This window comes from Tupaia chinensis, unplaced genomic scaffold, assembly GCF_000334495.1.
Source record: "Tupaia chinensis unplaced genomic scaffold, TupChi_1.0 Scaffold144173_1, whole genome shotgun sequence".
Lineage (NCBI taxonomy): Eukaryota > Metazoa > Chordata > Mammalia > Scandentia > Tupaiidae > Tupaia > Tupaia belangeri.
Window position 1 is genome coordinate 50,651 of NW_006204030.1, and position 22,723 is coordinate 73,373.

A 22,723-nucleotide genomic window follows, 5' to 3' on the forward strand; every position below is an offset into this window, starting at 1 on the left:
AGGGTGCTTGCGCTCACCAGAAAGACAGAGAGAGCCATAGAGACAGAAAGCAAGAAATCACCCCTCAGGGGGGATGGCCATGCTGCAATCCCTTCTCCTCTAGACTTCTCTCGGGATCTTGGGCACCCACGCCCACGTGCCCGGCATGAGTTTAAGTGACCGGGTCTGGGACTCAAACTGTGGTCAACTACATGAGAGTCCAGTAACATAGCCATTACCCTAACTGCTGGTCTCACTTTTTAAGTTTTCAGTAGTCGTCAGAGAGGGGAGATAGAGTGAGAAAGCAAACCACCAGGTCTGGGACTTGAACCATAGTAGGCCATGAGGGAGTTCAGGGCCCCAACTTCCATGCCAACTACTGGCCTCTCCTATTTTTATTTATTTAAAATTTTTTAATGTGGGGCGGATCTGCTCTCTGAAGGTAGATTGTAGGGGGATGGTGAGAAAGCACTCCTAAGCGGCAGGTGGACATGCTGCAGTCACTTCTCCATTCTCCTTTTATGCATGCATGCCCATGTACTCATACAGTTTTCTAGTCACCAGGTCCAGGACTCTAACCTTGCAGTCAGCCATGTGGGATGCCTTAACCACTACACCTGGCCACCTGGTCCTGTATCTATCTTTATATCCTTTTCCCCCTTTTCTTTTGAAATACCTTACAAATTACAAGAGGTTGTAAAATGGTATAGAGGGTTTCTGTATACTATTCATTGAACTTCACCAGTGACATATATTTTTCTTTAAGACAGTTACTTAATTTTATATATCATTATTATCATGTTTTAGTTTGCTGCCTTACCAGAGAAAGACAGGGGTGGGGAGAGGAAGTGAGAAAGCAAGCTGCCATGTCCAGGACGTGAACCATGGTTGGCTTTGTGGGAGTCCAGCACCTTACCTACCATGCCACCTGCTGGGCCCCCAGTGATATATCTTAAATAACTGTAGAATGTTACCAAAACCAGGAAATTGATATTGGTGTAAAACTATTTTTACTTTTTATTCTGAGAGTGAAACAGGTGCACATCCCAGACAGGATCTTCACGTTGTGATCTACTCCCAGTCACAGCCAGCTCAGACTACAGGCATACATAGGTTCCCAGTATATACACGAGGCTCTGGGGTATGAATCCAGGGCCATCCGTGTGAGACCAGTTTTGTGACCATTGCACCACCATCTGGCATAGTACAATAAGTTGACTGTAGTCCTTATTAGAATTTCATCAGGTTTTGGGAACCAGCAGTCAGCGTAATGGCTATGTTGCTGGACTCCCACGTAGTTGACTGCAGTTCGCATCCCGGACCCGGTGGCTTAAAACTCACGCCAGGCGCATGTGCGTGCCTGCCCAAGATCCCGAGAGGAGAATGGAGGAGAAGGGATTGTGGCATGACCAACCCCCGGGGGGGGGGATTTCTCGCTTTCTGTCTCTATGTCTCTCTCTCTCTGTCTGTCTGGTGAGCGCATGTGCCCTATAGCAAAAACCTTTCCAAAAAAAAGAATTTCATCAGGTTTTGTATATAATCTTTGTTGTTGAAGTTGTGATATGTATAATTCTATAATTTTTAAATAAAGCATTAGTTTTATTATTACCGTTAGTATTATTTTAATTTGATCGGAGAGAGACAGAGAAAGAAAGAGATGGAAAACAAGAAAGTAAGCCACCAGGTCCAATACTCGAGCTCTGGTTGACCATGTGGGAGTCCCGTGCTATAACCATCATGCCACCTGCCAGCCTCAGTTCTGTAAAATACTATTTGTTCAAGTTCATGTGACTATTACCGCATTTCACCAGATTATTTGTAATGACAGAGAAACTCCTCCATATTATCTCTTTATGGCCATGCCTCCTCCTGAACCTTAATCCCCCAAGAATTATTGATTAGTTCTCTATAATTTTGCCCATTTGAAAATGTTCTGTAAATAGAATTGCATAGGCTGTCATCCTGTGAAATATGATTTTTTCTTTTCCACTCAGCACAATGCTGTTGAGATCCATTTAAGTTGTTGTGAGAGAGTGAGAGACAGACAGCACTCTTCACATTGTCAAGCTTAAAACTCATGCTGGGCGTGTGTGCATACGTGCCCAAGATCTCAGGAGGAGAATGGAGGAGAAGGGATTGTGGTGTGGCCATCACCCCTGGGAAATGATTTCTTGCTTTCTGTCTCTCTGTCTCTTTTGCGCCCTATAGCAAAAATCTTTCTAAAAAATGTAAGAAAAGTGTATCTGTTTTTGGAGAGAATTTTTTTTTTTTTTTTTTTTTTTTGTAGGGGATGTACCCTCGTCCGAAAAACCAGGAAAGTGAGAAATCACCCCCCGGGGGGGATGGCCATGCCGCAGTCCCTTCTCCATTCTCCTCTTGGGATCCTGGGTACTCATGCACGAGCGCCCAGTGTGAGTTTAAGCCAGCAGGTCCGGGACTCGAATCGCGGTCAACTGCATGAGAGTCCAGCGACAATGCCATTATGTCAACTGCTTGTCCCTGAAAGTGTAGCATTTAACTTGATTTTTTTTTTTTTAATTTTCATACCATATAGTTATCGTTGTCTTTTCATTGGAGTGCTAAACCCCAGTACATTTAATGTAATTATTAATATAGTTGGTTTCAAGTTTATCATCTTTTTGTTTCCCATTTGTTGTATTTTTTATTTCATCTTTTCTGCCATTATTTTTTTAATTGAGTATATGTTAGTATTTTATATATTCTGTTTGGCTTTTTTTTTTTTTTTTTTAAGAATTTTTAAAGAATTTTTGCCTTAGGTTACGTATGCTCACCAGGAGAGACAGAGACAATGAGAAGAAAAGTGAGAAATCACCCTCCAGGGGGGATGGCTATGTCACAATCCCATTTCCTCCATTCTTCTTCTGGGATCTTGGGCACATACTTACATGTGCCCAGTGTGAGTTTCAAGCCACCGGGTCTGGAACTCGAACTGCTGTTGGCCATGTGGGAGACCAGCAATGTAACTGCTAGGTCATCTACTGGCCCCTCTGTTTGATTTTTAGCTATACTTGTTTGTATTACCATTTAATGATTGCTTTAGCGAGTACTGTGTTATCTCAAGTCATATTGAATTAATGTTACTTCATCTTCCATGTAAGAATCTTTTAAAATTTAACTTTTAGGGTCTAGTAGGTGGCATGGTGGTTAAGGTGCTGGACTTCACATTCACATGTCTGACCATGGGTCGAGTCCTGGACCTGGTGGCTTGCTTTCTCATTTTCTCTCCCCCCACCTCTGGTGAGCATGCATGCCCTATAGCAAATTTAAAAAATAAAATTAATAATTATTCCTAAAAAGTTAAAATTTAACTTTAGTCTAAATTTAGTCCTGATCTATGGAAGCCTGAGAGAACCAGCAAACTGTTAGGAAAGTTCAGAATGCATAATCACAAAATCACTCAAAGCCGGTGTGATCATCATATGCTAGCTTTTGGGAATACAAATCTATTGGGTTGTCAGAAAAGTCATGACGTATTTTTTTTCTTTGTGAAAATATGTCATGACTTTTCCAACAACCCAATTACTGAGATTAAAAAAAAATCTTTACATTCTTGTCTAGCTAACTGAGATCAGTTGATTGAGATGAAGTACAAAGACTTTTAGACCTGAGCGCTAGGGAATGAATTTATTTTGGGGAGAGAGAGCAGAAGAGAAAGGAAATGAAAGGTTGGAAAAAAGATGTACCAGGAAAACACTAAACAGAAGAAAGCTTAGTGACCGTATTAATATCAGATGAGGTAAACTTTAAAACATGCAGTATCGGGCCAGCCTGTAGCATGGTGGGGAAGGTGCCTGGAACCCATGTGGCTGACTGCAAGATTCAGAAGCCATTATCCACATTGTGAATAGCACCCTCTCCAGAGTAGTGCAAGGAACTGCTCGTGCAACTTTTCATGGTAGCCCTTGAGTAAGAGTTGGTTGGAAAAGGTTTCCAAAGAGAGGTAGCATATAAGACATTCAAAAAGATTAGTAGGAATTTTCCAGGCAGTGTAGGAGGAGGATTTACAGGCAGTCTTTTTCGGGCCTTATGATTAAAATCGGTTTTATCTATTACAACCTTTTAAGGCTGAAGAGTTACTATATTTTGGTGATCTTAATATGTATATTTCTTGGGCCAGCCTGTGATTTGGTGGAGTGGTGGTTGAGGCAGCTGGATCCCGTTTTTCCAACTGTACAATTTAAATCCTGGACCCAGCAGCTTGAAAAAAGCATGCCAGGTGCCTGTATATGGCGTGCCCAATAGCCTCCAAAAGGAGAAATAGAGGTAAAGGCATTGTAGTACAACCATTCCTATGAGGAGGTACTTTCTCATTTATTTTTCTCTCTCTGTCTCTCTCCAGCCAGCTCATGTGCACTCCAGCAAATTAAAGTAAAATGCATGGCGCCAGCAGGTGGCGCAGTGGTTAAGGTGCTGGACTCACATTGCCCACCGTGGTTTGAGTCCCAGACTCGCAGTTTGAAACTCATGCCAGGCACGTGTGTGCGTGCCTAAAATCCTGACAGGTGAATGGAGGAGAAGGATTGTGGTGTGACCATTCCCCTGGGGAATGATTTCTCACTTTTTTCCTCTATATCTCTCTGTCTCTCCAGCAAGTACATGCTCCCTATACCAAAAATCTCTCCAAAAAAACCCCAAAAAACAAAAAAACACAAAATAAAAAAAAAAGCCCCCTGCCCCCCCCGCCCCCCCCCCCCCCGATTTCCTAGAGAGTGTGTGTGCCCTGGACTCAAACCTGGCAATAGACCAGGTGGAATCCATGGGTTACCTTTAGCATGCCATGGGCTGTCCCATAATTGACATTGTCCCATATATCATCTCTGATAGCCATTGCGAAGGCCTACAACAATCCTTCTCAGTTTGTTAAGGGAGTGCTCCTGTTTGAAGTCCTTCAGGATTTGCTGCATGCTCCCTAATAACTTTTAGTAATTGAATATTTTGTTAGAGTTAATTATCAGTCATATTTATCAGGTACAGAATTTTCTGGTATTAGAAAATTTTCTGGTATTATATTCCTTTGTAAAAGAAGTACATTCTAATTCATTAGCTTCTATCATTAACTGTTGAATATTATAAAAAAAATGATGTGATCTGGTATCTTATATTTTATCCTATTTAGAAGTCATCAGTTTTTTTAATGTGGTTTTGTACTACCTTTAAATTTTTTTTTAACACACAATAGGAAAATCAAAGTAGGTTAAGTTTATTCTCAGAATGAAATGATGATATTTGTATTTGTGTATATTTTATATTTGAACTTCCTTTCGGAAGTATTTCTAACATGTGCTTGTCTTTTGATTTTGTTTTCTTAGTGAAAATATTCTCTTTGGAATGGGAAATCCTCTCCTTGACATCTCTGCTGTGGTGGACAAAGATTTCCTTGATAAGTAAGTATGATACACTTCATATGTACGATGTGAAATTTACATTTGAATAAAAACTAATGAACACTTTAATACTGAATTTATCATCTAACACCTTCCAGTGGAGGAAAACTCAGGAAATTTAAATCTATTAATAGCATATGTACTGTCAATATTTATTGAGCAATTGACTACAATATTTTTCTCTGAGAAAATTTAAATACAGTTTTTCGTTATTGTTACTATTATCACTTGAAATTTGTTGTTTATTATTTGAAAGGAGAAAGTATTTATGACTTATGTAATAATTTAATTCCCTAAGTTTTAAATTACTGTCAGTGAACTGTATCTATAATGGTACCATAGCATAAATAAGAGAAGAAAGACACTTAGAGAGAACAAGAATAATATTCAGGACATAATTCACCGGCCAGATCTCCACCATTTCCCTGTTAATATTGGATCATCAGAAAAGTCATGCATTTTTGCATAGAAAAATATGCATTTAAAATATTTGCATAAAAATATATTTTTCTATGCAAAAATGCATCATGACTTTTCTGATGATCTAGTAGTAACTTTTGATTTTTTTAAAGAATTTTATTTAAGTACATATATAATATATATTTTATTTATTTATTTATTTATTTAATTTGACCAGAGAAGGACAGAGTATGTATGAGAGAGAGAGAAGGCTGCTAGGTCTAGGACTCAAACTAGTCAGCCGTAGCCACCATGCCACTTGCCAGCCCCAACTTTTGATGTTTTTAACTTATCTGAGAAGTCAGTTTGTGTTCCTTTACCTGTGTTTTCCTCTTTTCTTAAATAATTATTTATTTAATTTTATTTATTATTACTAGTTTTTAATTTGACTGGAGAGAGATGTCGAGAGAGAGAGAAAGTGAGAAAGCAGGCTGCCAGGTCCTAGACTCGTACAGTGGTTGGCCATGTAGGAGTCCAACGCCTCAGCTACCACGCCATCTGCTCGCCCCATATTTATGTTTTTGAGACTATTTGGAACATATTAATAGAATAATTAGTAGTAAAAAATAATTAAGGATGAGAAAACAAACCCTCTCCTCTTTGCATACCTTAAGTTCTTTGCCCAGAAACAACCTCTTTTTTTAAAAGTTGAGGTAAAATTCAAATAATATAAAATTCATCATTTTTATTCATCAGAAGTATAGAGTTCAGTGACTTCCAGTACATTCATAGTCTTTAACAACCATCACCAGTATATAATTTAGGACATTTACTTATTTTCCCTGCAAGTTTGTTTGTTTATTCAGGAGTGAGAGAGACAGAACCAACAACAGGTCTTGATGCCATGATCCATCTCCTGCTTTAGTCAGTCCAAGATCATGGGCACTCGAGTGCCTGGCATATTCTGGAAAGTCTATAGACACAAACCTGGAACCTTTCTTATGTGGGCCAGCCTCACAGAGACCTGCGTTTTACTGCTATACCAATAACCAGCCTCAGAACTTTTTTACCACTCTGAAAGAAATCCTATACCCATAAAGCAGTCATTACTATTTCGTTTTCTTGCCCAGTCTCCTGGAAACCACTAGTGTATTCTTTCTCTTTCTGTAGATTTGCTTGTTCTGGGTGTTTCATAGAAATGGAACCGTCTGTGACCTTTTGCATTTATATTGGTTTATTTCGCTCGGTGTAATGCTTTGATAGTTTATCCATGTTGTGGTCATGTTTCAGTACTTCATTCTTTCTTATGGTAGAATAATCTTCCATTGTATGGATGTACCACATTTTGGTTATCCATTCATTGGTTGGTAGACATAAGGATTGTTTCTAGTTTTGTTAATTATGAACAATGTTGTTTGTGTATTATTTGTGCATAAGCTTTTGTGCTGAAATATGTTTTCATTTCTCTTGAATATCCATGTAGGAATGGAATTGCTGGATCATACAGTAATTCAGTATTTTAATTTTCTGAAGAACCACCAAATTGTTTTACACAGCAGCTTTACCATTTTGCAATGGTCCCAAATTGGGACAAGTGTTCTGAGTTCTCTACATCCTTACCAAACTTGTTATTTCCAATTTTTTTTAAAGAATTATTTATTTTTAATTTTATTTATTCATTTACTTTATTTTGATCAGAGAGAGACGCACAGAGAGAGAGAAAGTGGGAAAGCAAGCCACCAGGTCCAGGACTTGAACCATGATTGGCCATGTGCGAATGTCTCGCACTTTAACTACCATGCCACCTGCTGGTCCCGTTATTTCCATTTTTAAACTTATACACATTCTGTTGGGTCATAGGAAAAGTCATGGCATGTTTTTCTATATAAAAATGCGTCATGACTTTTCAGATAACCCAATAGTGGTATTTAATTGTGGTTTTGATTTACTTTTTTTTTTTTTTTAAGAGAGACTTTTGTTATAGGGTGTGTGGGCTCACCAGAGAGACAGAGAGATAGAAAGAGAGACATCACCCTACAGGGGAGATGGCCATGCTGCAGTCCCTTCTCCTTCATTCTCCTCTTGGGATTTTGGCCATGCATGCACACGTGCCTGGTGTGAGTTTTCAAGCTGCTGGGTCCAGGACTCAACCTGTGGTTGGCCATATGGGAATCTAGTGATAGAACCATTACACCATCTGCTGGCTGCAGATTTGCATTTAAAAATAATTTATTGTTATTATTATTTTAAATTTACTATATGGCACATGTGCTCACTAGGTGGGACGGGGAGAAGAGAGAGAGAGAGACAGAGAGAGAAAGAGAGAAAGGAAAGGAAAAGAAAAGAAAGCCGCCAGGTCCAGGACTTGAACTGTGGTCAGCGATATGGGAGTCTAGTGCCTCAACCACCATGCCATCTGCTGGCCCCACATCTGCTTTTTTTTTTTTTTTTTTTTTTTTAATAACTAATGATGTTAGGCATCTTTTCGTGTGTTTATTGGTATGACGGGGTTGTTGTCTCTTTGTTGTTGAGTTTTAAATTGTGGGTATTACATCCTCATTTGATAAATAATTCGTAAACATTTCCTATTATGTGGGTTGTATTTAATTTGTATTTAATGTTTTAAATGTTTATTCTTTTTTTTTTTTTTGAGAGAGATTTTCACTGTAGGGCGCGTGCGCTCGCCAGACAGACAGAGAGAGACAGAGAGACAGAAAGCGAAAAATCACCCCCCAGGGGGGATGGTCACGCCGCAATCCCTTCTCCATTCTCCTCTCGGGATCTTGGACACGCACGCACACGCACCCGGCGTGAGTTTTAAGCCACCGGGTCTGGGACATGAACCGCGGTTGACTACGTGGGAGTCCAGCGACATAGCCATTACGCTAACTGCTGGTTCCCAGTGTTTATTCTTTATTTATGGTGGAGTGCATACACAAATGAGAGAGGAAAGGGAGGAGGGGCACCCTCCATAAGGTCTTGTTATTCTTGGATCCCCTTCCTCTAGCTCTACGTCCTGTGAATCTTAGGCACTTGCTCTTGTGCCTGCTGTGTTTCAGACTGACCAGGGCAGGTCTTCAAAATGCTATTGTGTGGGATCCAGCTGCTTAACCATCACATTATCTCTGTGCCATGGAGTCAGTCCTGTCTTTAATTTCTTGATAGTGTTCTTTCATGTTAAAAAGTTTTAAATTCTGATGTAGTTTACTATTTTCTTTAATTGTTTGTGCTTTTGTTGTCATGGCTCAGACTCCTTTTATTTTTTTAAAGAGATTTTTTTGCTATAGGGCGCGTGCGCTCGCCAGACAGACAGAGAGACAGAAAGCGAGAAATCACCCCCCCAGGGGGAATGGCCATGCCACAATCCCTTCTCCTCCATTCTCCTCTCAGAATCTTGGGCATGCACACACATGTGCCCGGCATGAGTTTAAGCCACCGGGTCCGGGACTCAAACCGTGGTCGACTACATGAGAGTCCAGCGACATAGCCATTATGCTAACCGCTGGTCCCATGGCTCAGACTCCTTTAAATTCAAGATATTGAAGGTTTATGATTATTTTTTTCCTAAGAGTATTATAGTTCTAGCTATGAAATGTAGGTCTTGGATTTCATTTTGAGTTAATTTTTGTATCATGTATGAAGTAAAGGTTGAATCTGATTCTTTTGCGTGTGGAAATCCAGTTTTCCAAACACCGTTTGTTGAAGAGACTTATTTCTTCTCTCTTTTTCTTTTTTTTTTTTTTTTGCTGTAGAGTGTGTGCACTCACTAGAGAGTGAATGAGTGGGAGAGAGAGGGACTGAGAGAGAGAAAGTGAGAAATCACCTCCCAATGGCCACACTTCAGTCCTTTGTCTTCAATTCTCCTTCTAGGATTTTGGGTATACAAGCACACACACTTGGCGTGGTATTCAAGCTACAAGATCTGTGGTCTGCCACCTTGGAGTCCAGAGCCTTACTGCTACGCCACCTGCTGGCCTGAGACTTTTTTCCTTTGAGTGATCTTGACATCCTTGATGAAAATTGGTTGACCATAGATATCTGTATAAATTTCTAGATTCTTTTTTTTTTAATTATTTAACTTTATTTACTCATTTATTTTCTAATTTGACCACAGGGCAGAGTGAGAGAGAGAGGAGTGAGAGAGACAAAGTGAGAAAGCAAGTTGCCAGGTCTGGGACTTGAACCATGGTTAGCCATGTGGGAGTCCAGCGCTCTTACCCCCCATGCCACCTGCCAGCCACCTTAAGTGTCTAGATTCTTAACTTCTATTCCATTGACCTATATGTCAGTCCTTAAGCCAGTACCATAGCATTTTGATTACTGTAGCTTTGTTGTAAGTTTTGAAGTCAGGAAATTTGAGTCCTTAAACTTTATTTTTTTCCAGATTGGTTTTTATACTCGGGGTCCCTTTGTAATTGCATATGAATTTTAGGATCAGCCTATTTTTGCTAAAAAGGCAGTTGGAATTTTAATTTGAGTTATATTGAATATAGATCAATTTTGGAAATACAGCTTTTTTTCTTTTTAGGGAGATTTTTTGCTATAGGGTGCATGTGTTTGCTGGAGAGACAGAGACTGACAGAAAGTAAGAAATCACCCTTCACAGGGTATGGCCATGTTGCAGTCCCTTCTCCATTCTCCTCTTGAGATTTTGGATATGCACTCACAACGCTTTGGTTTTAAGCCACCAGGTCCAAGACTTGAACCACGGTCGACTCCTTGCTAATCCAGTGATATAATCATTATGCCATCTGGTGGTCCCAGAAATATGGACATTTTACCAATATTGAATCCTCTAGTTCATAAACATGGGACAGGTTTCTGTTTATTTAGGGTTGTTTTTTTGTTTTAGTTTTTGCCAGAAGATGAGTGCAGTCACTGGAGAGAGAAGGGGAGAGAGGGAGGGAGAAAGAGGGTGAGCCCCCAATTAGGTGTGGTCATGCTGCAGTTTCTTTTCTTACATTTTTTTCATCCTGTCAGGATTTTGGGCACGTATGCGCATGTGGTCTGGTGTGTTTTTCAAGGTGCTGTGATTGATTCAAGCTGCAATCGGCCAGGTGGGATCTGGCTCTGTATGCATAGGGCTTAACCACTGCTCTAAGGGTTAGCTCTATTTAGGGTTTTAAAAATTCTTTCAACAATGTTTAGTAGGTTCTCAGTGTATATAAATCTTTTATTTCTTTAGTTAAATTTAATCTTATATATATTTTATTGTTTTTGATACTATTACAAATGGATTTGTTTTCTTCATGAACTGTTCATTTCTAATATATATAAAATACAACTGATTTTGGGGGGATATCAAATTTTTTTTTAATTTTTTTTTTTTTTTAGAGGTTTTTGGTATAGGGCGCGTGTGCTCACCAGAAAGAGAGAGACAGAGAGACAGAAAGCGAGAAATCACCCCCTGGGGGGATGGCGATGCCACAATCCCTTCTCCTCCATTCTCCTCTCGGGATCTTGGGCACGCATGCACACGCGCCCGGCGTGAGTTTTAAGCCACCGGGTCTGGGACGTGAACCGTGGTCGACTATGTGGGAGTCCAGAGACATAGCCATTACGCTAACTGCTGGTCCCAGGGGGATAACAAATTTTAACAAATTCTGTTTTCTTGGGGATCCTGGCAATTACACTAATATTTGGGTAAATTTAAATATCAAAGTGTCAGTCAGGCAAGAATCCATGAATGTTTAATTTTTACCTATTGTAGGGGACTTTGGATAAACTGTAAGGTGTGTGTTTCATCCTAACTTGTTCACATATAAATTTAAAAAATAACTTTCTTGATCAGAAAACACTCTTGCATATGGTTATGTTGATCATATTAGTTCTCTGGTTACCTTGTACTTTAGTAATTGGTTAAGTATTCTTTATTTGAAATGCTTGGGACTAGAAGTGTTTTAGATTTGAATTTTTTCTATTTTAGAATATTTGCATATATATAATGAGATAACTTAGAGATGCAATCCTAGTCTGTACACATCATTCATTTTTGTTGGGTATGTTCCTTCTGCATGTAGCCTGAGGGTAATTTTACACGATATTTTTGTGTTTCACTGTTGACTGTGACTCATCATATGAGGTCAGACACAGGGTTTTCCACTTGCAGTGTCATATTGGTGCTCAGAAAGTTTCAGATCCTAGAATGCTTTAGATTGCAGATTTTTCAGAGTAGAGATGCCCAGTCTACGATTTCTTTTCTTTTAAAGAATTATTTATTTAATTCATTCCATTTGTATTATTATTATTTTTAAATTTCTGTGTTTTTAAATTCAACCAGAGTGAGACAGAGAGAGAGAGAAAGAGAAAGCTAAGAAGCAAACTGCCAGGTCCAGGATTTGAACCACTCTCACCCATGTGCGAATCCAGCTCCTTTAACCACCACATCACCTGCTGGCCTTGCCCAACCTAAGATTTCTAAGATTTGTCACCTTTCAGTACAATCCTTGACTTATTACTAGGATGAAATTATTCCTGTTCCTATTTTTCCTTCTGCTATTACTTCTTTCTTTCTACTCCCTAACTTTCGTTAACTGTATTTTTAATTTTTATATTAAGGTTGAAATGTTTTAATTCTGTTACTTATAATTAAGTCTAACCCAAATCAATACAAAATAGCTTATCCATATTTACACTACTATCACTATATATAATTTATTGGATAAATAAACAATGACCCAGCAATGTAGAGCAGGCTTAATATTTGGATTACAATTAGAATAATTTATTATATTAAAACAAACTAAAAACACTCCATAATCCTACCAATAAATACAGAAAAACCTTTCAACAAAATGTAGTATATCTATTCCTGGATAAAAAAATAACCTTCAGCAGTCTAGAAAATAGAAGAGAATTTCTCTAACCTTTAGGGAAAAAAACCTACTAATAATATTCCCAAAGATTTTTTTCCCCTTTGTTCATGATAGATTGTATGCACATGAATGGGTGGTATGGGGGTGGGGGGGAGAGAGAGAGAGAGAGAGAGGGAGGGAGGGAGGGAATGAATGAACAAGCACAAAACCACATCCTCTGTGGGCTCTAGTCACCCTGTGATTACCTTCAGTCCTCCAGCCCATTGGATCTTGGGCACTCTTGCACATGCTTGATATGTTTCAGGCTGACCTGGCCAGGGAATTCAAAACTTGGTTGCCATATGGGGTCTGGTTTCTCTCGAACCGTGCATTACCTCTGCCATGGAGCTGGCTCTAATAATATCATTCTTAATAATGAAAGACTGAATATTCTTCCCTAAGATCAAAACCAGTTCAAGAATGTCAGCTCTTATTACTTCCATTCAATAGTTTATGGTGATAACTGGAGGTTCAAATTAGTGCGGTCAGCAAGAATAAATAAAAGATGTACTGATTGTAAAGGAAGTAATAAATAAATTGTTTTTATTTCCAGAAGATATGATCATCTAATGTAGAATGCCTAATGGAATCTACAGAAAGCTATTAGCTAATTTCAAAAATTATTATAAAGCTACCATAATCAAAATAGTGGATGAATATAGAGATAATGTTTGCATAGAATAGAAGTACAGAATGAATTCCACATATAAAAGGATAACTTATTATTTTTTTTTGTGTGTGCTTGCCAGACAGAGAGACAGAAAGCAAGAAATCACCCCCCGGGGGATGGCCACACCGCAGTCCCTTCTCCTCCATTTTTCTCACGGTATCTTGGGCATGCACACACACGTGCCCGGCATGAGTTTTAAGCCACCGGATCCGGGACTCGAACTGCGGTCGACTACAAGGGAGTCCAGCGAAATAGCCATTACGCTAACTGCTGGTCCCAAGAATAACTTATTTTTGAGAAAGGGATGAGGCCAATTCAGTGGAGAAAGGATTATCTTTTTTTAAAAAAATAATTCATTATTAGTATTTTTTTAAGAGATATTTTTGCTATAGGCTGCAGATGCTCGCCAGAGAGACAGAAAGAGACAGAGAGACTAAAAGTGAGAAATTACCATGTTGCGATCCCTTCTCCTCTATTCTTCTCTCAGGATTTCGGGCACACATGCACACGTGACCAGCATGAGTTTAAGCTGCTGAGTCCGGGACTCAAACCATGGTCGACTCTGTGGGAGTCCAGCATCATAACTGTTATACCATATGCTGATTCCTAGTATTACTTTTCTCAACAGAGAGAGAGAGACAGACAGACAGAGAAGGTGATAGGGAAAGTGAGAAAGCAAGCTGCCAGGTCTGAGACTTGAACTGTGGTTGGCCATGTGGTAGTCCGGTGCTTTAGCCACCATGCCACCTGCTGGCTCCAAGAAGGATGTCTTTTAAATGAGTGGTGCTGGTTTTGGACTTCTTGGCAGCCAAAAAAAGTGAAAAATAAACTTTTGTTTTTATAAATCACTCAGTCTGTGCTATTTTGTTAAAGCAGTACACATGGACATATGCCAAATGGTTTAAATGAGTTTAGAATGTAAAGAATGTCTGGATTGAGTTCCATAGATGTTTGTCACTGAACTATGTTCCCAAACTATAAATTTGTGGGCTGAGAAATAGTATTTCTTGGTAAGTAAATAATTAACAAATAAAAAAATTACCAGTCTATGATTAGTACTAAAGTCTCAGCTAGTACTGAAGGTTGTTAAGGAAAAATGTCAATCCTTTGTTGCATGGCCCACTTCTCCTCTGGTTTCCCTGAATGCTCTATAGGTTCTGCTGTTTTAGAAGAAATCATTTTAAATTCCGTTAGGTGTTTTTTTTTTTTTTTTTGTATCTGCCTATTTTAAAATAATATACTAATAATGCTACATGTGGTTTTCATGGGGTGATTGGAGAGGCAAAGAATAAAAATTGCTTTGATAAAAGGAAAGGATAAAGAGAGCGTGATTATTTTAGGATGGTTCCAGAGCAGGGGACACAATAGTACTCCATGGGGAGGCCAAGATCTTGGTCTTTTAAGTCCCCTGAGGGAGAAATGAGCTAATTATGATAATAAGCAATGGTGGAGGTGATGCTCTCTGACTTAACCTGGAAAGTTTGCTTTTGCTCCTTTTAATTGGGGTTGTAATATTCTCTTACTTTTTTTACTGGAGAAAAGTTTCTGATTACTTACTTACTTGCTTACCAGGTTCTAATAAGTGGTCAAAACCGGAGTATACTGCGAGTTAAATGTGAAACGAGATGAACTGAAGTTCAGTTTCTCACGCATACCATTTACTTAGCAGTCCTAAGCTTAGAGACTGACTGAAGTCTATTTATCCAGCTATTTCTTGGGTTAATTTTGTCTGTTGACTTATTATGATAGTGAAGGATTTAGCTCTCTTTCATTTACTGCCACCTCTGTCTTCCTTATATGAATATATCCATTTAAAAAAATCAGGAATTATAGTGAAACACAATGGTGGATTATGATTACTTATAAAACTGGCTTTTTTTTTTTTTTTTTGCAATTACTGTTGTATCTCATCTTCAGTTGCATCCTTTTCTGTAAACTTATTAAAATTAATGACAAGAAGGGCAGGAGTGCTCATTCAGGAGGCCCAAAGTCATGTCCATGCCACTCACCCCCAAAGAGAGAAATCTTGGTGAATAAGGAAAGGATTTTATTCAGTGAGACCAACTTTTGGGAGAGGTAGACCAGAGTCTATACTGTCTGCTGTACTGGATATGATACAAAGCTAAAGCAAAGATTTCAGTTTGAGGTAAATTTAGAAACAAAGGGCAAGTTATTTATTGTCTTGGGGCAGAAATGACAAGGATCACAAGGAGATCCCTGATTGGGGGAAAAAAAAGGCATGCAGGTCAGGGCTAAATGATTGGTTTCTCTTCTCTGCAAGGGGCTCTAGATAAGCAGTGATTTACCAGAGGCTCTAGATAAGCAGTGATTTAAGGGGGGAAAGAAGCAAATGGAGTCAGTGAAGACAACTCTTAAATCTTGGTTTAGAAACTAGGTGTGGCTTTGTAGTACTTGAGGTAATAAAATCTTTTCAGTTGGTCAAATGGGAGGGAAGTTGGCATTTTTCCCTTTCCTATTTCCATAGTCATATATCTGTAAAAAATCAACAAGGTTATTGTTAACTTTAGTTAAGCATTAGGTTTTTTGTTTTTGTTTTTGTTTTTTTGCTATAGGGTGCGTGCGCTCTCGCCAGACGTGCGCTCGCCAGAAAGACAAAGAGAGACAGAGAGATAGAAAGCAAGAAATCACCCATCAGGAGGGATGGCCACACCACAATACCCTCTCCTCCATTCTTCTCTTGGGATCTTGGGCATGCATGCACATGCGCCTGGCATGAGTTTAAGCCACCGGGTCCGGGACTTGAACTACGGTCAACTACATGGGAGTTCAGTGACATAGCCATTATGCTAACTGCTGGTCCCTAAGCTTATATAATTTATATGATAATCTAACTTACACTTTTTAAAAGAGCTGTTTATTTAATTTTATTTATTTATTTTTAATTTGCTACACATGTACTCAGCAGAGAGAGCCAGAGAGAGAGAGGGAAAGTGAGAAAGCAAGCTGCCAGGTCCGGGACTCAAACTGTAGTCAGCCATGCGGAAGTCCAGTGCCTTGCAAACAGCATGCTATATTTTTAGAAGCAGTGTTAATTAAAAAAATAGTTTCTTTCTTTTAAATTTAAAATTTCCTTTGGATTACATGACTCTTACATAGTTTCTTCTGCTTTCCAACAATTTCTTTTTTTTTTTTTTTTGGAGAGGTTTTTGCTACAGGGTGCGTGCGCTCGCCAGCCAGCCAGAGAGAGACAATAGAGACAGAAAGCGAGAAAACACCCCCTGGGGGGATGGCCACACTGCAATCCCTTCTCCTCCATTCTCCTCTTGGGATCTTGGGCACACACGCACACGTGCCCGGCTTGAGTTTAAGCCACCGGGTCCGGGACTCCAACCACGGTTGACTACGTGGGAGTCCAGCGACAGCCATTAACGCTAACTGCTGGCCCCAGCCAACAATTTCTTACTTGAAAGGATGCTCAATATTCTTTTCTATACTAGGTTTATAGTTGTATGCACAGTATAAGCTTTGCATGCAGCATTTATAAATATCACATGGATAGTAAAAAGTATCAATAATTTTAGTAAATATTTTACATATATAGTAAGCACATGGTGCAGAGTAACTGCTCTATACTTTTGACTCTTATATAGTTTTGGGTACATATTAGGTATGTAATAAATAGTTTTTGAGTGAAAAAATTTCATTTACTTGTGTTTTTGAGAGAGGTTTTTTTTTTTTTTTTTTTTTTTTTCCATAGAGCACATGTGCTCGCCAGAGACAGACAAGAGACAGAAGAGAGAGAAAGAAAATGAGAAATTACCCCCATCCTTTGCAGTGCCTTCTCCATTCTCTTCATGGAATTTTGGGTATATATGCATGTGTGCCCAGTGTGAATTTCAAGCCACTGGGTCTGGGACTCGAACCATGGTCAGTCATGTGTGAGTCTAGTAACTACTATGCCATCTGTTAATCCTGAAAAAAAGTTTCTTTTATAAAAGACCTTTTTTTTTTTTTTTTAAATAGTTTTTTTCTATAGACCATGTGTAATCACTGGGGAGAGGAAATATGAAAAATCACCCCCCACAAGGATGACCACACTGAAATCCCTTTTCCTCAGTTCTCTTCTCTGAATTTTAGACATGCCCTGAATGATTTTCAAGTCTTTGGATCTGGGACTGAACCACAGAGTTGAGCATGTAGGATCTAGTACCTTAACCTCTATGCCACCTGCTGGACCCATAGGTAATTCTTTTTTTTTTTCTTTTTTTTGGGAGAGGTTTTTTGCTGTAGGGCACGTTCGCTTGCCAGACAGAGAGAGAGAGAGAGATAGAAAGCGAGAAATCACCCCCCAGGGGGGATGGTCACGCCACAATCCTTTCTCTTCCATTCTCCTCTCGGGATCTTGGGCACACATGCACACGTGTCTGCCGTGAGTTTTAAGCCACTGGGTCTGGGACTCGAACTGTGGTCCACTACATGGGAGTCCAGCGACATGGCATTACACTAACTGCTGGTCCCCACAGGTAATTCCTTATAAAACTATTTAGCCATATTTTAAATTTTTCAGTTTTTTTTTTTCCCCATTCTTTCCCATTGATCTGTATGTGTGTCCCTGAAGTAAGACAGCCCAGTCTTTATTACTGTAGTTTTATAGTAAGGCTTGATATCTGATGAAGGACCTTGTTCTTATTCAGAAATTTTTGGGGCTAGCTCCATAACCTAATGGTTGGTGAAGCTGGGTTTCTCATGGCTGACAGGCATCCAAATCCCAGACCTGGCAGCATGAAAAGCACGCTGTGTGTGTGTGTGTGTATACACGCGCATGGACTTGCGTGTGAGCGTGCGCACGCCAGCCTGCCCTAAATCCCAACAAGATAGAGAAATGGAGAAGAGATTGCACTGTGACCACACCCCCTAGGAGGGGTTCCCCTCCCAGTCACTCTTGTCATTCTCTCTGGTGAGTGCATATTGGCTGCAGTTAAAACTTTTCTTTTAGTTATTCTAGGTTCTTTTGTACATAAATTTTAGAAATGAACTTAGAAAATTCTACAAAAATTCTTCTTGAGATTTTGTTGAGAATCATACTTATAGAATAATTTTTAAAATGACATCTTTGGGGCTAGCAGGTGGTGTGGTAGTTAAGGCGCTGGACTGCCACATGTTTGACCATGGTTTAAGTCCTGGACCTGGAGGCTTGCTTTCTCACCACCTCCTTCCCCATCTCTCTCTGGCCAAATTAAAAAAAACAATAATAAAAAATAAAGTTGAATGGATAATTCTTTTTAAAAAATGTGATCTTTGTCATATGAGTTTTCTAATCTACATTTAAAAAATTTATTTTAGATATTCTTTTAAATCTTTCAGTAACTCATGAGATCTAAGTACATTAAGCTTTAAAAAATGGTTAGATTTTTGGTTCTTGTTTGTTACTTACATATCTTATAGAAGTAATCATTTCCAAATTAATGTCATGAATCATAAAAATGTAAAAAAATAAAGCCGTACAGAAGTGATTTCAGTAAAAAATGAAATTGAGAGTAAATTAGTATCTCTATTCTAGTGCTGTCCTCTGGATTATTCTGTGATAAGGGAAATATCTGTGATACCCATCATGGTGACCACTAGTTACATTTGGTCTTGAACATTTGAAGTGTGGCTTCTGCAACTGATGAACTGAACTTTAACATTGTATTTCATTTCAGTTTAAATTTCAATAGCCATATGTGATTAGTGGTTATGGTATTAAACTAATGTATAGCTTAGGTTTTATTGTAAATCTAATTACACACACACACACACTTCCTAGTTAGGATTTTAGGCGAGTGGTGCCATGCCTAACCTATTCAGGTTGGTTCAGGATCCAAACCTTAGCTCTACCAGTGGCTCTACTTCATGTCATAGCACCCTACTGCTTCTGCCACTGAGGGTGGGCCTGCTTTATTCTTTTCAGAAATACGATACAAATTGAGTTGCCTAGTAGTTAGTTTATGTATTTTAATTAACGAATACTTCATAGACTAAATATAAATCATTTCTTGTTTAGCACTTTCAAAGATTTTTACATCCCTGTCAGTACAATACACTTTTTATTCAGAATTGGTAAGAGGTGTGTCATTCTTTTTATTACTAGGTTAAAGGTACTAATGAAATGAGAATCAGGGAAGGAAAATCAATATGACCTTTCTACTTGGACCTCTGATCCATTGTTAGGTTCATTTTAAGAAAAGGTTGAGTATAGGGCCAGCAGGTTGCGTGGTGGTTAAGACGCTGGGTCTCCCACATTGCTAACCACGGTTTGAGTCTGGTGGCTTGCTTCTCACTTTCCCTCTTTCTCTCTCTCTCTCTCTCTCTCTCTCTGGTCAAATTAAAATAAATAATAAAATAGATAATGAAAACACATCTAAAAAAAAAGGTTGAGTATAAATGGAAATTGAAGACCTGGAATTGTTGTCAGTATTATTTATTTCTCTATATCTCTCAGGAAATCTATATACCTTCAGTAGTACATATACTGTAACAGTACTGTGAAAGATCCCTGATCTAATACATATAACAACCTCTGCCTCAGAGACAGGGAGACTGAGACTCAAGAAAGTGGTGAAGTATTTGTATATATGGTTTGATCAAAACCCCCAAAACTCTTTTTCCTTCTGTGTCATACTACTTAATATGTAGCCTGGTACATGGTAGATACTTACTATGTATTTAATGAATGAATAACTGCATGACGTTTTGTGTACTCTTTTTTTCTTTCTTTCTCTCTCTCTTTCTCTTTTTTTTTTTTTTTAACAGATTTTTGCCTTAGGGCACATGCGCTTGCTGGAGAGAGACAGAAAGAGACAGAGGAACGGAAAGTGAGAAATCACCTCCTTGGGGGATAGCCATGCTGTAATCCCTTCTCAGTTCTTCTCCCGAAATCTTGGGCACGAACACACATGTACCTGGCATGATTTTCAAGCCACTGGTCTGGGGCTCTAACTGCTGTCTGCCATGTGAGAGTCTAACAACGTAACCACTACGTTGCTGGCCTCTATTTTGTGTATTCTTAAAATACTTAATGTTGTAGTATTGAGTTGTCAGGAAAGTCATGATGCATTTTTGAGTAGAAAAGTACTTCACGAGTTTCCCGACAGCCTAATAGTCTTTTGAATTTTGTGTGGCTGAATGAGGTAACAGTATAGAAGACTGACTGCAGAAGAATATTGAAAGTATCTTGTGTTTTCAATACATGGTCACTTTGATCTCCTTTCAGTTCCTGAGACAATGAAAATGACTAATAGAACAGCAAAGAACCATCTGCTTAGGAATTTTTGGTATTTTATGGGTTAAATCAGATATATAATAGTGTAGTAGTGGGGCCAGCAGGTGGTATGGTGGTTAAGGCACTGAACTCCCACATGGCTGACTGTGGTTCAAGTGTCAGACCTGGCAGTGTGGATTCTCTCTCTCTCTCTTTCTCTCTGTCTCTCTCTGTCTCACTCTGGTCACATAAAAAAAATGATGATGAATAAAATGAAATAAATTAATTATTTATAAATAGTATAGTAGTGTTTGTTTGGTGGGGGTCAACTGACTGTAAATGATGCTACAATTAGATTTATATGATGCACATGTACTTCTGCGTTTATATGACCAATAAATATATATATATATATATTTCTGTGTTAAAGGTATTCTCTGAAACCAAATGACCAAATCCTGGCTGAAGACAAGCACAAGGAACTGTAAGTGCATTAAACCCTAGGTTGTATGTGGTTTACTCTGTTTATGAAGTAAATATATGTAAACAATTTGATTTTTTTAAAAAGTATATATAAAATGAAAAGATGTAATTTTAACACTATGGTTTTAATTTTAGGATTAAGATCATTGAAATTAAGTTAATAATTCTTGTATGCACATTAAGATATATAGAATTATATTTTATCATGCAGACTAAAGGAAGACTGGGAAATTTTTTTTTTCTTTCCTAAGATAAAATATTGTTAGTGTTAATTTTGGTGATAAAACCTTAACTATTATAAAAATATGGGTGGTCCAACCTACAGTAGTAGTGAGCCTCAAAATCTTCAAATTCTTAATGTTATAGGATTATTCGTCATTAGGTATTCACATATTAATGTTAGAATTTTTTCTCACTACATAATTGGGGAAAAGGTAGACTACCTAGAAAATAGAAGCATATCAATTATATTTTGTCTTCTCTCTTTGGATAATCTTAAGAGACTCAAAAAGTTGAGATGAATTAAAAATTCTCAAACCTGGGGCCAGCAGATACCCTGGTGGTTAAGACACTGAACACTCCCACATGGCCGACCATGGTTTGAGTCCTGGACCTGGTGGCTTGTTTTCTCTCTCTCTCTTTCTGTGTGTGTGTGTGTGTGTGTGTGTCTGGTCAAATTAAATGAATGAATAAATAAAATTAAATAATTCTTTTAAAAAATTCCCAAACTTATAATTTTATCCCATTTATAAACTTGGTAAATTTCTCAAACTTCCTTGGGAATTTCTGTGATGTCTGACACACTCTAATGTTAAAGACATTTTATTTTGATGTCTTACTCAGGTTCCTCTTGGATTAGCTAATGTAAACATCATTTGTACTTATCAATACAGAGAATAACTTTTTTTTTATAGATAGAGTACATCAAGATTATTATTTCCTTCTTGTAATTAAGTCATTTTTTTTTAAGTACTTTAAAATTCTGTCCTTACCTTTCTCAAATGATTCTCATTTTTCTTTCTTACTAAAGAGGTCGCAATGTTAATTACAAAATGATAGGACCAATGTTTAGGGAGAGGATTTCTTTCAGACTTCTTATAGTTTATATATCCTTTTGTCATGCTAGCCTTTCATTAATATTTATATATTTGTTCTTTCCTCATTTGATTTTAATTCCATACTGTGAAGAAATTTTGTGCAGTTTCTTTCTTTCCTGCCAAGTACAGTCAGTGAGGGTAGGTGATTATCACTGTAGCATTGGTTGCTTACTTGTTATTTATTTGTAGGTCTGGTAGCACAACTCTTTTGGCTTGGGAATTAAGCAGTCAGTCAGCCTAGAGATTCCTTTGGTCTTTGTAAACTATAAATAGTATTTAAAAATATCAGACATCTGTTTTTAAAGAATAAATCTGTATTATTTAGTATGTTCCATTTAACTGTGTTAACTTGTTTAAACATTTTTTAGCTACCCCAGATGTAGTTATCCCTGGGGAAATAATAATCCCACGATTTTCGTTTTTATATTTTATTATAAAAAATTTTAAACATATATCCATGCATATATTCACCATATAGAGTTTATTATTAACATGTTACTGTACTTACTTTATCACCTGTTTATTCTTTTATACACCTGTTTATGCACTTATATTGAGTCGTTGGAAAAGTTACGGCATGGTTTTCTATGCAAAAATGCATCATGACTTTTTTGATGACCCAATATTTTGGGAAC

The 22,723-nt window shown here is 38.2% G+C and overlaps 1 protein-coding gene across 3 annotated transcripts in view; it reads left to right on the forward strand.

The window, feature by feature from the left end:
• LOC102479153 (adenosine kinase-like) overlaps window positions 1-22,723 on the forward strand; it is a 144,824-nt gene that overhangs the window by 50,650 nt on the left and 71,451 nt on the right. For all 3 annotated transcript variants that reach the window (XR_337072.3, XR_003547484.1, XM_027767352.1), the window contains exons 2-3: window positions 5,310-5,384; window positions 20,939-20,992. Coding sequence is in view for 1 of the 3 variants with exons in the window: in XM_027767352.1 (XP_027623153.1) it covers window positions 5,310-5,384; window positions 20,939-20,992 (129 nt within the window). In the remaining 2 variants the exon portion in view is untranslated. The remainder of the gene's footprint in view (window positions 1-5,309; window positions 5,385-20,938; window positions 20,993-22,723) is intronic.